Source organism: Hesperophylax consimilis, chromosome 30 (assembly GCF_061612785.1).
Source record: "Hesperophylax consimilis isolate HC1 chromosome 30, BYU_Hcon_1.0, whole genome shotgun sequence".
Taxonomy (NCBI): domain Eukaryota; kingdom Metazoa; phylum Arthropoda; class Insecta; order Trichoptera; family Limnephilidae; genus Hesperophylax; species Hesperophylax consimilis.
Genome location: NC_142865.1, coordinates 11,654,223 through 11,672,149, shown reverse-complemented (window position 1 = coordinate 11,672,149; position 17,927 = coordinate 11,654,223). Strand labels below are relative to the sequence as shown.

General features: G+C 38.0%; 1 protein-coding gene across 2 annotated transcripts in view; it reads left to right on the top strand.

Annotated features, from left to right (window-relative positions):
• Positions 1–17,927, top strand: part of Alk (Anaplastic lymphoma kinase) — a 92,070-nt gene that overhangs the window by 61,539 nt on the left and 12,604 nt on the right. The window contains exons 13-25 of one of the 2 annotated variants that reach the window (XM_089649666.1): positions 24–189; positions 762–950; positions 2,142–2,284; positions 2,704–2,815; positions 3,784–3,885; positions 5,029–5,236; positions 5,955–6,170; positions 6,794–6,961; positions 7,617–7,811; positions 8,017–8,135; positions 8,582–8,688; positions 9,743–9,826; positions 13,685–13,767. In XM_089649666.1, the coding sequence (XP_089505792.1) occupies positions 24–189; positions 762–950; positions 2,142–2,284; positions 2,704–2,815; positions 3,784–3,885; positions 5,029–5,236; positions 5,955–6,170; positions 6,794–6,961; positions 7,617–7,811; positions 8,017–8,135; positions 8,582–8,688; positions 9,743–9,826; positions 13,685–13,767 (1,892 nt within the window). The remainder of the gene's footprint in view (positions 1–23; positions 190–761; positions 951–2,141; positions 2,285–2,703; positions 2,816–3,783; positions 3,886–5,028; positions 5,237–5,954; positions 6,171–6,793; positions 6,962–7,616; positions 7,812–8,016; positions 8,136–8,581; positions 8,689–9,742; positions 9,827–13,684; positions 13,768–17,927) is intronic. The other variant, XM_089649667.1, reaches the window with a different exon arrangement.

Sequence of the window (17,927 nt, the reverse complement as noted above, 5' to 3'; positions counted from 1 at the left end):
AATGTATCTCTTTCATTATCTAGTTGGACAAAGACTTATCTGCCTTCCCCCTGGCCGTTGGGGGCGGTGGTGGGGGCCTAGGAGCTGGCAGGGCCAGTAGCGGGGGCTCGCAGCACGGACAGGGCTCCCCGCCCCACCACAAGCGACCCCACACCGGGCATATGTATGGCCCACCTACCTCCACACCAGGTCAAAAAATCAATGTCATCACACTTAACCCAACATAACCTAGCCTAACAGGGTGTCTACTAAATGTTTACGACTCTAGATAGTTCGAGAAATAATATGAAAACAGCGCCAGCCCCAAGTAGAGACCTTGTGATACACCAGTTTCAGTGTTCGCCTTATGGAGGAATCTTTACTAATTTTTCGTTAATATTTCGAATACATCTAATATACTTGTAATGAAATGAATGAAGAGCGAGATGGGACGGCGGGCGACATGGCTTTATTTTTGTTATTGATGAAATTTAGGACATTTGACCTTCAAAACAAGATTAAGGTCACTGTCTATATGAGATTTCAAAAAACCATGCCCATCCCCTTTTCTCACTTTGGTACTTCTTGATGAAATTTTGCACACTTGACCTTGAGGAAGGAGGAAGGTCAATGTCACATGAGATTTCAAAAATCTACCCTCATCCCCTTTTCCCACCCCTTAAGGCAGAACTTTTGATACCTCTTTTTGAAATTTAAGAGGAGAATTATTACTGTTATTTCAAAACGCTTTTGTACTTTAACAGTATATATTTTTGATTCAGGTGCTGGTGGTGGTTGGTCAGCAGGCTCCGGCCTCGTGACCGCCGGACATGAAGAAGTGCGGGGAGCGGCGGCCACGGACGGGGGCGCTGGGGGGAGGGCGTGCAGTGGCGGTGGAGGACCCGGTGCGGGCGGCTTCGGCGGCGGGGGCGGAGGCTGCGCGAGAGGGGGCGCTGGCGGTGGATGGGCTGGTTAGTTACCTATTATAATCTTTCTTTACAATATGGGTGAGTAATCCAAAATACTGAAAATTGTACGACACCCTAGACCCTAGACAAATCAGGCAACTACTCAAAATGAATGGTGCAATCACTGAGGGAACTGGTAGGACTACTAACAGGACACTGCCACCTCAGGAGGCATTGTGCAGGGGTTGGAAAACACCAATAGATGCAGGAAATGTGAAGAGGATGAAGAAACTCCAATTCACCTATGGTGAAGTCCATGATGGGAACAAGGCTCATCTATCTGGGAAGGCACATTGTGGAAACAGGAGACACAGCCAAATATCTAGTAGGATCTCTAGTGAACTTTATCAAAGCGACTAGGTTGTTGATAAAGAAATAAGATGAAATAAATGTGAGTTGGCATAATGGCCCATGGCCTGAATTCTCACGAGAAATATCCGTAAACTGTCTCCGCTCTAAATAAAATAATAAATCTTATTTATTTATTTATTGGACAATTTGTATACCGCCGCTTTAGTGCGATATCACCTCAGGGGAGCATTACAGTTGATGCAGGTATTACAAAAAATATAAATATTACAAAAATAAAGTGAAGTTAAGTTAAGTAAAATGAAGTACAGGAACAGGTGACACGAAGATAGAAAATGGAGACTCTGCAGCAAGAATCCTAGGTGGTGAAGAAACTGGACCAGCTGCTGCAGTCGTCATTCGTCCAGGTATGTGTCTGCTGCTAATAAAGCGCTGACACCTCACATAGACGTTCGGCGAGTCCATCCTGGTGACTGAAGCAGTGCATTCTGCCCACAATAAAAGGCGACGGTCGGGATAATAAATTACCCTGGGCTTAGCTTGCTAACACTTGCTAGGCCCTTCGGAATTTCTGAGAATTCCGTTGATTCGTTGTTCTGGGGTGCATTTTACCGATCGACGTTGGTTTCGAATGTCGAATATTTTGATCAAAATATCCGAATATTCACTTTTAACACACTGCACTCAAATCACATATTATAAAGTTCTAATAAATGGTTGATAAGTTTCTTTAAAATGTTGATTGATTGATTTTAAAATAATTCCAAAGGGATGTTGCCTCAATTCCCTTGGAAATACTTGTTGACGCTTAGGACGCGTTAGGACGCATCCGGCTGCCACGAAGGGCGCTACACTATATAATAATAATAATATTGTTATATTTAGGTGGCGATACCTCCCAGAATATGACAAACGGCGAAGGCGGCTATTCCTTCGTTGACCACAAGTGGGCGGTTCCTGGCTTCACGGAAATTGCTCCAGGAGGTCACTCTGGTCCCGGACAGGTCATCATCATCCCTGCTATTGAAGTGAGCATTTTTTCTATCAATTTTTTTAAACCAACGAACTCGACAAACAAAAAAATTACACTGGGCACGATCGGACACAAGTGTTACTATGTGATAAATGTTCTGCCTCACAAATTATTGCTGTCGTTTGTACTACCAGTATGTAAATGCAAAGTGCCTCAAACGACCAGCAAGCGTCATTGATTCTTTAGGCGTCGGTGCTCATCCAGACGACACGTCAGTCCATCGTTTTAAGTGATTGTATTTAGATACCAGTTGAGAAAGGGTCATCTTTATGCCTTGCTCAGATTCTCAGCAACTATTCCGTGGAATATTTACCGTTTTTTACTTCATTCTGTACTACAACATGGATCTTTACAAGAAACTTGTTGAGAAAAAAGCAACAAGGTTTTGGAGAAATATAAAGTTTTTTATTACAGGGCTGCGGGTGTGACTATCGCTGCATCGCCCTGGACGAGTACAGGTCTAAAACTCAGTGCATCTGCCCCCAGGGCTGGATTGCCACTGGGACTAATCAGACCATGTGTGAACGTAAGTACTCATCAATGACGGCCGGCATAGTCCAGTGGTAACGCATTGGACTGCCATTCCGAAGGTCGCGGGTTCGAACCCGGCGTGCGCAAATAAATTTTATTTGATTAATTTGTGTTATTTCACAATTAATTAATTAAAATAATATATAGTATATTTGCGGCACGTTCCAGAGTGGAAGATACTACCAGTATCGCCCTGGTGTAAGACCACCATTCAGAATTGAAACGTTGCTCCAAATGGCTTTAGCCGTGTTTAGTGACTAGATCTGAATAGCCAGGTACTTCCCCACCTTCCTCTTTCCCTTCCCCACTTACCTTCAGCCTCACAACATCCCCCAATTGGGGATGCCATAGTCTCACTGGCTCCAGACGGGAGCAGTTGGGACTCTTGTGAGGTATTCACTATAAAAAAAATAAAAAAAAAAAATATAATATCCCTTTTATAAATAGGCCATGTCACAAATTGCAAATACAAACAGTTTTCACCTGATTCAAACATATTTAACTCTATTGGTTACATACAGATGACCTGGCAGTATTATTTGATCTCTATTATCCCATCATAATACTGAAAATGTCTTGATTTTATAATGACAGAGGGCTCGGCTTAGCAACCAACTTTACTGCCGACCCAATGGCATCAGTAGCTGTGCGAGATCGCAGGTAAAATGGAGACAACTCGCTCAGTCTGGGTGCTTCTGGTACTTTGGTTGGTGTTGGAATTATGCCTAGGCAATAAGCTAGATCCTTCTAGCAAATGCGCGTAATGTGCTAGACCAACTCGCAACGTATTGTCGTAGGTAGCTCTAAAAGTAGGAACGCTTCGCATTATGTCTGGCGTGTTCCGGTTACGATGCTTTTTGTATTGACGAGTCATTCTAGATGAATCTCGTAGCATCGCTACACTTTGAAACACTCAACGTATCCATTATTCTTTTGACTAATCTGTTAATATTTTCGTTACAGTGCCTGACGAATGGGGGATTCCCTATCTCTATGTGATGGTTTTCTTCGGAATCATTTCTCTTCTACTCGTTGCTGCACTCACTGGAATTTTCCTCATGCTATGTAAGAATCTTTACGTAACTCTTTTATTAACATCTGAAAGACACTGATTTATTTTCAGAAGATTTCACATAAATAATTATTGTCGTAGCATTTGCACCGAATCCATTAATTCCCGGCAGGATTGAAGAGATCTACAGTTTGTCGCCTGATCCCCTAGACTGGCTTGCAAACCTAGATGTCCCCCTCTGACCATACAGATGAAGAGGAATAATAGCAATCCCGAGGTGTATTAGTTTTACGTTTTACTGCACGCCCTTGCCAGCTATTTAAAATCTTATCTGCTGTAAAATCTAAAAGAACAACAATACCATTCAAACATGAATACCTATCTTATCTTATAAGTTACAGCGCTCTAAATATGTGTCCACTATTTTGAATAAATTTAATAGTTTTATAATTTCGGTTATAACCCTTGACTCATGCAGAAACGGGCAGCCCGTTTGATAGATTCCCCTGTCTTAACAAACGGATTGCAATCAGTTGGGAATGCTGTCATTGTTCTACCAGTATTTGAATGGAAGATTCAATTAGCATCATTGATCCTTTCGGCACCGGTGCATAATCGGGAAACACCCAACATTTTTATATGGTTGACATTTGTTGTATAAGAGTGGGTGGTTTCAACGACTCGTACTTGAGTCGTTGAAACGTTTCACAGGCGAACAGTTAAACGATTTGTCGTCCTCTGTGGTTACTCCCTCCTACAACTTCTCCTGGTCTTCCTCTCCTCAAAAAGACCCTCCACACAGCATTCCCATGATGACATTAGCCCCAAAATTAGTTTCTGCAAGGCCTCCTGTGGGGATTTAATTTAAAAAAAAATAATCATCATAATAGTTTCCTCAGGCATTGCGATTGACAGAAAATAATTCAGGACAGTGAAGAAACGACGCTTCCTTTGACAAATGTAGCTCCTTTTTCGGTTTTATATGAATTCTCGGTTGGTATTTTATTTTTCTTAATACCACCTAAATTTTAAAACTTATATGTATTTTTTTAAAGGCTCCATTTCTCTCCAGTGTATGTGAGCTTTTAATGGCAGTTGAAGGTCTCTTCCAATTTTGTCTGATGTTCCAGAAGAACAAAATAATAAAACATGCCAAAAACACATAAATACCCGTTTAACACCAGCCTCTATTTCAGATAATCGATACCAAGTGAGAAAGCAGGCTGCTCTGCGCCACAAAGCTCTACTGGAACAGGACCTTAGACTGAGCCGACTGAGGAGTACGGCGGACGAAAGTGCCCTAACCAGCTTCAACCCCAACTACGGCTGTGATGCCGTTTTGGCTGGAGGAGTGGATGTTCGACAACTTCCGCAAGTTGCACGAGAGAGCTTGCGATTAGTAAAGTAAGTCACTATGATTTTATACAAGTGCTTGCATGGCGTGTGGCTAATTAATGATTAGATTCAAAACAGGACCCAGCATGGTGCCTTGTGGTACTCCAATTAAACAATAGAAGAAATAATTGTATTATTATCGATGCAGAGATGGTTTGCATTGTTCCCAAGCAATCAGCTTAGATATAACATATATTCATTGCGCAATATTCCATGAGCAATAGGCTGCTTTTAATTATTAGAAGCAAAACAGGACCCGGCATGGTCCCTTGTGGTACTCCATTTAAACATCATTTTTAACCATTTGAAGAAATAGTTTTATTACTACTGATGCGGAAACAGTCTGCATTATAATAATAACATATATTTAATTATTCCCTTGAGAGTAGCCCAGCCCTTTTAAGTTCACTAGGGCTGTTATTGGGTGTTAAGAGATGTCTTCTAGTTCCACAACATGGTATTCATGGTCTTCTTCTCACCGAGGCTTAAAATTGGCATCAAATATCAATAGGCTCTTCTATACTCCATTCACGTTTCCTACAACTAGTAAGGTTTTCTACTCCAACAACAGCATATGTCTCCCGCGGAGGCCGTGCTTGTAATCTTGCGTGGTTTTATTCCTAATCTACTTCTTAGTCCTTCTATTATGCAAGGAAGTCTCCTAGCGAAACTCTTTCCATTTCTATTTGCATATCTGCCCTTACTAATGCATTACAAATTTTCGCAGAGCACTAGGCCAAGGCGCATTTGGTGAGGTTTACCAAGGTCTTTATCGTCACCGAGATGGAGATGCCATCGAGATGCCCGTAGCTGTAAAGACCCTTCCGGAGATGTCCACCGGACAGTCGGAGACTGACTTCCTGATGGAGGCAGCCATCATGGCCAAGTTCAACCACCCCAACATTGTCCATTTGATTGGGGTGTGCTTTGACAGACATCCACGGTAAGTCATAATTATTCATACATACCTAGTGAGATTGATTTTTATATGAAAAGTTATGATTTATGTACAGTGAGAAACTTGGGCTTTTTTCCTAGGTGACATTTTTTCCAATCAATCAATTTGATTTTAACAAGTATATTATACTAGCTAAAGTTCCCAGTATTGCCCGGGCTTTACAGAATTTGTCTAAATCAGATTTACCCAGTAATTTTCTTCATATTTTGAGCGTAAACTGTGCAAAATTTCATCAAGAAATATAAAAATTCTGCTTTAAGTGCGAGAAAAGGAGGTGGGGCAGTTTTTTGAGATGTCGTGTAGATTTTAACTTACTTCCTGTTTTGAAGGTCAAATGTGCAAAATTTCATCATTCTCGGCATAAGTAGATTTGTTTTAAAAATAATGTTTTTTGAAATGGGTTAATAATTTCTACTTGTGCGCAAAGCCCCTGTGGTGACAATTCACAAAAATGAAGCTATGAAAATTATCCAAACATAATTTTACGGAATATGAAAAATAAACAAAAATGTCACAAAATTGATAAAGAACTGTTTAGAATTTTGAGACTCGACGTGTTTAAAAAAAAATTGTATTTTGATCATCCAATATTTATAATTTGTTTGCAGTTTCATAGTCCTGGAACTCTTGGCCGGGGGAGACCTGAAGAACTTCCTCAGGGAGAACCGTCCCAAGCCAGAGAGAAGCAGTAGTCTGGGCATGAAGGATCTGGTGCTCTGTGCACTGGACGTAGCCAAGGGCTGCAGATATATGGAGACCAAGAGATTCATACACAGGTAAGTCATAATACTCTCATATCTTGGTATGGGCCATAAGCTGTTATATCTTGCCTTTGTCAACTTGATTACAATTCTCCAATCTGAAACCGACATAACAATATTCATGTATTCACTCTTTTAAATGAAATGATAATGCCATGCCATTCCAATGAAAATGCCATGCCAATTGTCAGACAGAAGGATTTTCAGAGACTTATATTAAAATATTAAATTCTAAGGACGGGATGTTTCACAGAATTTGAACAATTCATCAAATTTCAAAGTTGATTTTCAAGTATCGTGAAGGTTTTATTCAAGTTCTGTTATTATATGCTTATTGGCCAGTTGTTTCACAAAACAAGAAATAGTAACATAACTTGGATAAAACCTTCACAGAACTTGAAAATGAACTTTGAAATGAAATTAATTGTTCAAATTATGTAATAAATTATGCATTTGATAGTACAGAATTGAATGAATTCATGAGCTTTCGGATTCCACTACGTAATACTAGAAGTAAAAAGAGTAAACAAAAAACAGTTAAACCCTATTCAAATTGGTTTCTAGCAAGATGTTGTTAGGACTGAACTGGATAAATGACATCCCGGTAAGAACCAACCGTATTCTCATTTCAATACTAAACACTAATCATCATTGTTTTCTATCTCCACAGGGACATCGCAGCCAGGAATTGTCTTCTCACCTCCAAGGGTCCGGGCCGAGTAGTGAAGATCGCAGACTTCGGTATGGCCAGAGACATCTACAGGTCGGACTATTACAGGAAGGGTGGCAAGGCTATGCTGCCCATTAAGTGGATGCCACCAGAAGCCTTCTTGGATGGAATATTCACCTCGAAGACCGATGTTTGGTAAGTCAACTAGTTGATGAAGAGCACGGAAGAGGACTGGAGGAGTTTGGCCGGGAACGTGGCTGAAGTAGAACCAAAAGATTGCTTGAATTGATGCTGGCAATGAGCTAAATAAATTTGGTATTGCCAATTATGAGGAACAATATAAGATACGTTTGATCAAACTACCATAAAAGCAACTAACTAATTACTACGCTTTTTGCAGGTCTTTCGGTGTATTGCTTTGGGAGGTGTTCTCGTTGGGTATAATGCCTTACACTGGTTGCGCCAACAGGGAAGTGATGCAGATGGTCACTGGAGGAGGAAGACTCGATATTCCACAAGGTAAGTTTTATTTTCTAAATGACGCACTCAACTTGCAAAAAAATAATTAAATTAATCAGTCAAAAGGGCATAATAAAGTGTATGAAATATAATATTGTTTTCGGGCCTTCCCATCAAAGGATTAGCCATTTTTACGATAAACTCAGTTTCCTATGATGATATAATTATTATTATTTCTGTAAGAAATAGCTCAGCTGCGCTAATAATAAAAAATTATTCAATGCGCCAAGCAATTAATTGCGCATTTATAAAAAAGCAAAACTCACATATAAACAGTCACAAAAAGCCCCATACATTCCTTTGACCCTTTGCCACAAACGTGTGCAGATACTAAATAAACAAACATACTTCGTCGCTTTTCGATGATCGTTGCGAGCCGGGCCGCTCGATTTAGAATAATATTCGTTATAAGAAAATGTTAACAATTTTAACGTTTTTTTCTTCAGGTTGTCCGATGGAAATATACAGGATGATGTGCGACTGTTGGAATCCATCCCCACAGGACAGACCCACTTTCTCACAACTATTTGAAAGACTGACTCATTGCACACAGGTATGGTAAAGCATATAATTTTGTAGTTTTAAATTTTCTTCCAAGCAATACAGTTTTATATCTAGTTGACAATAAAATGGTGTGAGGTTATTATTAGAAAAATGTGTCTAATTTTTGTCTTCAAGTAAGGAATGGAGATTGAGGTGTATTCTTTTAATTTTTTATATGTGACATCACACAAGCGCGCCCCGTCTATACAGTGTAAAGACAGATGAACTATATTGTGATCCTGTTAGGCAGCGTTACGAGGCTGAACGAAGGGATTTATTAATGCGAATCTAGAAGAGGGCATGATTATATAATAATAATAACAGTTTATTCCAGAATGTATGCAGGGGTAATGCAATGCAATACATTCCATATTTTAAAATAATAAAAATAAGATAGGCAATGCAGAATAGAAGTAAAAAATGTATGCAAGCAGCCGTTAATGGAGGATATTTGAACATCTCCCGTCTCCTGTCGGGCCATCAGAGGGGACTCCATCCAGGCAACCATGGCAGTAATGATTGTGTTGTTTGATTGGCGTAGTCTGCGCCATAAGCTTTCCACGTGGTGGCGGAGAAGCGCTCTGAAAGAGTGCACTCGTCCCTTCAGAAAACGCTGCAGTATCTCGGTAGGCGGAATAATTGGCGATAAGCATTATTGTGAGTGACTTTTAGCTTATGCCATTGGGATGCAATGTAATCTACCCACAGTTCTGACGTGTACAGCGAAGTGCAGAATGCGTTGAATAATATCCTTTGACGTTTGTACTGCAAAAGTGAAAACGCCTTAACAGCATATCCGCTCTAACGGATATCGCTCTTCTATATGGTGGAGGAAAAACAGATTCCGGTAGCTCGTTCTACATACGAGCCGACTTGCGAAAAACGACCCGTTCTCATGAGGCCACTACTGCAAGATGGTCCAAATTTAGATGATAAATAGCATAGATATGTCGATATTTGAGGTGAATTTGTTACCAAGTAAGGCGAGAAATCGGTGCAATACATGTATGTGGTAGTTAGTCCTGGAATTATTGTTACATAATATCTATAACTTATTTTTTTAGGACCCGGATCTAATGATAGCACCTCTTCCTTGCTTTAATCGGCCAGAGTCAATAGGAAGGGATGAGCAGAGCCAGTCTTTACAAGTAAGAACATTTTTTTAATTAATCACCACATCCAATTTTTGTTAAAAATCGACAGAAATGACGCATTCAAAACCATAAACAATTTTTAGATGTTTCAAAATCGGATAATATTTTTTTAACAACTTGAATTTTATCTTTCAAATTTGATGAATTGTTTAAACCCGTCCATAGCTATTTAACTTAAGAAAATTAATACATTCATTGTACATGTACACCGTGTTCCACGCTCGTTCTGCAAAATTTTAAGCTAAGATTTTTATGAAAATCTGAGAGTCAACAAAACATTATTATAGATTATAATATTTTTGATTCAAATTCAGATTAAGCGTTTTAAATGTGTTAGCACAAGTTCCCATAACAATCTCAACTGCTCCCAATCGTCTGGAACCAGTTAAACTGACATCTCAATTGGGATATGTTGTGAGGAAGAAGGTAGTGGCGAGGGAAGGAGATGGAGATGGTGAAGAGCAAGGTGGGGAAATACCCGGGTTATCGTATCACCAAACATGCCTATCTTTGCCAAACATGGTCTTTCGCCTGGTCGAATTTGAATGTATCTACCTCTCTGAAACATGCCGTAAATATACTAATTTTACTAGTGAACCTCGCTATGTTTCGCTATTGCTAATGTCTTTATTTCACCATCCACTACTGTATACCACAATGTTACCGTTAAAAAATTACATTATATTGACTTTTATTCAACTCCTTATCTCATTTCGGTGCAGAGATATCGTGTTAAGTATTCCTCGAGCGTACCCGACATTTTCTAGCATCCAAACCACTATCTTAACACTCCTGGCACTAACAAACCAAATAAATCAAATCAATACACATGCACGCCGGGATATGAACACACAACCTCCGGATTTGTAGTCAAGGATAGTAACCACTCGAAAACATAGGCCGTCAAGTTTTATAAAACGTGATATATAATTTTACGTTTATTCTCTTTGTTAATTAGGCGAAAATATATAAATTTTTTTAATTAATTTCGCAGTATGAGCGTGCTACGCGGTGTATTTATTATATTTTAAAAAGTAAGTTACGCAATGGTGAAGTATTTCTGATAAAATATTATTGTTTTAAAAAACAATCAGTCTTTCAGGCAAGTTATTTATATATAGTTTTCAAACTTAGTTATTTATTTTTGATTTCCTTACAAAACCCTACCAAATTATTACTGTGAGTGATCGTTATTTTTTGGAACTGCATTCATTTTTGGTTATTTTATTTTATTTTTAATATTGGCAAAATTTGTAGACACCCGATCCTAGATCATGTTTGTTGTGTATGAAAATAATTAGAAAAATCAAAATTATTAAAAAAAAAAATTTGCTTTGGGTATCTAATTATTTTAATGCATAATTTTCCAAAATGTCTGTTGTGGTCTTACAAAATTTTGTTTCCTTTCGTTCTCTTGTCCAAAATTACAACTCACATTTTTATTAATTTTAGATACATATTTGTAGATCTTTATTTCAATAAATCAAATACATGTAACTACAAGGAGAAAACACACAAGAGGAAAAAATCACTTTTAAACATAAATACTACACACGGAACTTATTTAGAATCTCTTCAAATTACTGGTTATTCGGTTAAAAACGGGATTGCAGGCCTTTAACGGATGAATTAACAGGTTGTCTGATAAACGTGTTCTGACATTATGATAATATTTTAGAAATTTACTAAAAGTTTATCAGGAAACCTGTTTATGTAATTTTTTTAATGTAAATACCGCACAAGAGTCCCAACTGCTCCCAAACATCTGGAACCAGGGAGACTGGCATCCCCAATTGGGGTATGTTTTTTATTTCAATTGTTTCTGGCTTTCACCCTTCAAGTTTGTTTTAGGCCATCACGGCTGATAAGTAGTGAGGAGGGGAAGGAGATGGGGAAGGTGATGGTGGGGAAGTACCTGGCTATTCAGATCTGGTCACAAAACACGGCATCTTCTACACTGAAACGTGCAGCAAATAATACTATATATTATTTAAATTGTGTAATAACACAAATCAATCAAATAAAATTTGGTTGAGCACGCTAAGATTTGAACCCGCGACCTTAGGGTTGCTAGTCGAGAGCCTTATCTCTCGACCACAGAAGCTGCCAAATTCATTCGATAAAGACCTGTAATCTCATTTTTAACCGGATTACCAATAATTTGAAGAGATTCTTAATAAATCAGCAATATTCATTTATCTCTGTTCACAATTTGTTGTAGGTACACTATTTCAAAGACTCTTTATATAAACGAATCTCCCTTTTCACATTACTCGTCTATAAGCTCCTTGCGTCTTTTTCTGGCTAATTATCGAGCCATGAGACGAACTAACCGCAAGCAGCGTTTCGCACCAATTGCGGTTGTTTCGTTCCTTTCCCGTAAGTCATAGTTCGGTTTGGCAGATCGACTCGCGTGTTTATAAGTACCCTTAGAGGCTACACTTTGAACAGTAGATCTCGCGTCCAAAAAGCATTTTTCAAATTTTCTCTTACAATAAATGAAAATGAAAATTTCGCCTGAAATCATAAGATTTCCAAGTAGGTACTTAAATACCTTCCTACTAAATCATAAACCATATATTTTATGTAACATTTTTATTTATTTCAAATAAAGAATTTTGCAATTTGTCCAAAGTAATGACACCAAATCAAAGACAATTCTATTTTGAAACTTTCTTCAGGCAGGTAGGTACTATAATATTGAAAAATGAATGAAAAAAATGCGATTTTCTTAAAACATAGTTTTTTTATTGTTTTATAATCAAATATACTAATTTCAATAGTCTGTGCTGTGCGTTATTCTTGAGTGAAATTATTCACAATCTTTTTAACTCAAATTTGCTTTGAATTTAAGGCGTCTTTTCCAAAGTTGGAACTGATTGAAAACGATAATTATGTCCTATGATGAATAACAAATTTGTCCAAAATGTTGACTAAATAATGAGGAAGCGCAACATGGCATGATAACCCAAAAAATTATCATTATACTACTGGACGTGAAAATTTCAAATCATATCCATTCAAGTCATTTTAAAATATCGACCTTTGTTCTAAAATTTATTTCTGTTGTTTTCCTATTTGGTTTATAGCTAACTTCAACTTATTGCGTTTTAAGAGGAATGCACAAGTCGAAAATGTATATATTCTAAGTGTGCCTTATATCACTACGAATATAGGTAATAGGCATAAAAATCGTTTGGCAAGCGGGAGTCTAGAAACTGTTGATTTTAGCGCAACAATGGTTTTTATTAATTTTGTGAATAGTTTTTTAAGAAAGAAAAAAAGTTAATCAAGAAAAACTGTCGCAGATAATCTTAGACATAAAATTGTATTTTTTGAAGTTTTTTATTGTGTGCGTTCATACTTTTCTATTGATTTTTTTTGTTTTTTTACGATAATATTTTTTTAAAGTAATTGACAATTATTTTAATTCTACTCAAACGAAACGATAGGATGTGCTTCAATTTATCCAAAGCATATTTCTTGGTATTCATAATCTAAACCGATTCATAGTAAAGATTGATCGAAAAAGCTGATTCTACATTATTTTCCTCCCAGATGGCGAAAATTGCATCGCTTTAAAAGACACATTTTGAGAAATTGACTTTAGAATCGTGCATTTTTAAATAAACACTTAAAATTTCAACACTTAACACATCATCATCACCAGCTTTAATCAATAAAGTGAAACATAACAAAAAGAGTGCTCGCTTGGCCAAACTAAACATTAAACATGTGTGTTCTCTCCTTCACCTCCCTCTTCCCGCTGCCCCACTGCCCACTGCCCACGTGACCGTGTGTGTCTATCTCTTTCTATCCATCCCTCCCTGTCACCCGCCGTGACGTCACTAGCACTCGAGTGGCTTGAACAGGACTTCGGACTACCTCGTGCCATTGCTGCCGATGATGTCTTCAGAACTGCAACAGCCTCACGGGTAAGTTTTCTCTTGCATTTGGATGTTGGATGTTGGATGTTTAATGTTGTGTAGTCTGTCCATCTTTGGGAGGCCCTAATTAAAATAATTTGTAATCGATGAAGACAATATTAGTGACTCTAAAACACTTGAATCGGTGGCATTTTAGAATTGACCCAGGACCTCAGTGTTGCCTTTCCTCAGTGGTAGCCTCTACCACTGAGTGAATCCAACCCTATCCCCTTCGGTCATATTTAACTGTATCATATTACCTTTAACACACCATTATCTTCATTTTCTTAAGAAAATTTCATTGATGTTGGTAGTTCTTAGTAAATTCAATTTGTTTATTCCTTTAAAAACATTACAAAATTAAATTTTAATTCGTTTTTAAGTACATTTGTAAAATGGTATTACAAAGCTGGGCATATCAAGTGTTCGAGGAACGAACAAGGGATGGAATAGCCGTATTTTAACGGGATATTCCACACAGATAAAGCATGGATAACGCCTATGGCTTATGACAGGCGAATGCCATAACACAATTTGTAAGGTTAATTCACAGTCAGCTTACCGGGTGGCGAACGAAATCTGCATCTTGAGAATCATCTGTCAGCACTGGAACGGTGATCGTTGTACGGTAGCACTCGTTATGTTGAATTGGATTGCGATAAAATACGTTTAAGGGATTATTCCGATAAATAACCGGCGATAGTACACACATTGGTTTTGACAAGATGAACGTCTCGATGCGATTGTACGGCTCACGGCACTCCGTGATTATAGTTGACGTGTGTGATTTCAAACTGTACAGTTCAAAATCTGACCATACTATTGGTCAGCACCAGAGATGTGCAAAATGGGTACCCAAAACCATTTGAAATGCAAAATGGAAATGGGTCAAAATTTTTCCATTTGAAAATGCAAAATGCAAAATGGTTTTTAGAAAAGCATTTAAAATGCAAAATGCAAAATACCCATTTTCAAAATGCATTGAAAATGCAAAATGGTTTCTCAGGTCAAACAATTAAAATAATTATACAATTTTTAAACAATTTTGTCATTTAATAATGGACATCAATGTAGAACAAACATATTACATGATGGTAAATCCAAAAACACCACGACTACAAACTACTATGAAACCACAAAAAAATTGCGCGGGACTAATGTTGCCAACGTAAAAACATAGAAACGGCTATCTAACATTTAATATTACAGCGTCATAGCCCCATGTTCAGTAGTTTTTGTAATGGTTATCACTCAATTGCCAGGGCTCCTACCAGGGAGCAACTTGACAAATGTAAATTATCTCTCATAGCGAGGTTGAGGACCGACTGATATTTGGGGCTTATGAAAAAAAGATGAGTGGAGATAGTAGGAAGTATGTTGCAAAAAAGCATTTAAAATGGAAAATGCATTGAGAAAAGCATTTAAAATGCAAAATGCAAAATGGTTTTTAGAAAAGCATTTAAAATGCAAAATGGAAAATACCCATTTTGCATTTTGCATTTCCATTTGAAATGGATTTATTTGAAATAAAGCACATCTCTGGTCAGCACACGACCTGTCAAAAGCAAATCGGCGTGATGGAACATCAAGCATACCAGCATCAATAGAGCTTGCCTTTTAAAGGCAGCTTCATCTTCAGCTAAATATATCGATATCCTAATTGATTCCGTTCAACAACAAGACTGCTCTCCCCACCGGCATGACCTGCAGGCAAGTTAGTCCTGCAGGCCGGGAGATAAACCAGTCTATGCTGCCGGTGACGGAGATAACCATCAGGAACATAGAGACTAATACTCTCCACGATAGTCGGATTTTCAAACCATCCACGAATCAGTTTGAAGAAGTGTGATGATACAAAATGCACATCTCTTCTGACCCATAGATGGTTCATCCCGAATATGCCCAAGAGAAAGTCAGTATAATATGACTGAAAAGGTCGGATTAGTTCAGTGGTAGAGTAAATCCCCGGTAAGGATCAGGTCTTGGGTTCAATTCCTGGATGCGATCGAATCTTTTTCAAATTTTCATTTAAGAATCGCTAATATTGTCTTCAATAATTAAATATTACAATTTGAGGTATTACTCATTAAGTTATTCCAATTTTTTTTTAAATGATTTCCCTCAGGGCCTCTGTCATGTTTGGATATGCTGTTTGGGGGGTCATTTTAAGGAAAGAAAAGATAGTGTATGAGGGGTGGGTAGGAATCTGGAAATAATGAATGAATGCGGTGCAGTTGGTGGACAGAAGCATCCACTGCTGCGAGCTGAACAAACCTCACCGCATGAAGCTGGACACCCTTTCTAAGTGGCCAAACGTAGCGACAACAACTTGGGTTGAACTATGCCAGAAGTGATGTTTTTCACGAATTCTTCGATTATTGTGTAGTGCAAAGCGATTCTTTATTCGTGGTTGAGTAGTTACGATAATTGGCTGCGAATCCCGTGGTCGCGGGTTTAAATCCGAGCGTATGTTATTAATTTCATTTGATTAATTTAAGTTATTTCACAATTTATTAATTAAAAATAATACAATAATATATTTGAGGCACGATTCAGAGCAGTATATACTTTCAGTATCACCTTGATCTGAAACTTTGCTTGAAAAATGGCTTTAGCCGTGTTTGCTGACAAGATCTGAATATCCAGGTACTTACCCACCTTCATCTTCACCGTCTCCTTTCCAGCCGACTTTCCTTAAGTCTTACAATATACCTCGATTGTGAAATAGCAGAGTTCCTCTTGCTACGGGCAAATGGAACTCTTGTGCGGGGTTCACATAGTTTCATTTTAAATTTTATTGGGAGTATGGGAACTTACATATATACAAAACTGGTGAATCGAAAAGAACCCAATATTTTTTTTTAAGAATTAAAATTTAAAAATCTATTGCAGCGATAACTATTTCTACGCTTCGACTCATTTTGAAATTCAATAAACAACTAATTTAGGCGTCCCAGAAAAAGGTTGTATGTCTTTGGCGATGATCGCCCTAAAATCTATTTTACATAAAGAAGATTGTCTGTGGCAATCAAGAAATTTGTTCAAAACAAGAAAAAGGTCAGTTTTTTCATTATATTTTGAAAAACTTTATGCAAAGCAAGCATAAAGATGGAGATTTCAGCTGGTGCTTAAAAAAATCTTCCTTCTCACACGTCTTGTATGAAAACGAAATAGACAAAAGAAACTAAAATAGGCAAAATAGAGTTTGATACCTATAAAGATGTTACCTATGACAGATAAAACATGGTTTTTAAAAAAACAGCGCCATCTGTTAGACATAAAAGCAATACACGCTATTGTTTCTCTATCTGCACAGACAGTATGAGCCACAGCAACGCGTGGCGGGGCACAGCTAGTAGATAAATAAATAATATTTTTTATCAGTTGTGTAATATTTAAAACACGTTTATTAGTAAGAACCTAAATGGTTAAAATACATAATTTGTGTTTCTTGGTTTGGCTGAGGATTGAACCTTCATCCCTAGGGACTGATTAAAATGATTGAACAGCGCTATCACTTATGGTAAATCCTAATTGGTTGGTACCGAGATTTATTTCGCATATTGTAACAACTGTATTTTTTTATAGAGTCATCCAATTTCAGAAAAATCCGTGTGTGTACGTGAGTGCCACCAAAAGTTGATAAAATGCATTGTCATCGACGAAGAGTGTATCTGTCGAGTTTCAGCTCGATCTGTTGTCGGGAAGTGGGTTAATTTCCACTTCCAATATTACATTTCATTCTTTCATTTATTCATTCATTAATTCAAGGAAACAAATCATATATAATTTTTTTTTTTTTTATATTAACTCCACACAGGAGGCCCTGAAGAAAATAATTTCCCTCAGGGCCTATGACATCTTTGGGGATGCTGTGTGGAGGGTCTTTTTGTGGAGAGGAAGGAGTGAACATGGGTCTTGAAGAGTCCCATGTTGTAGGAGGGAGGAAACACAGAGGCCGGCAGTTCGTTCCACAGCCGAGCTGTTGAACTTAAGAACGAATCGTAGAAGCGACCCGTTCTCATGTGACAAATGTCAACTGTGTACAAATGTTGGGCGCGCGTTTGGCGTGTATCCCGACTACGCACCGGTGCGGAAGGGATCAATGACGCTAGTTCCTCAGAGCATCTTCCATTGTAATACCGATAGAACAAGGACAGCATACCTAC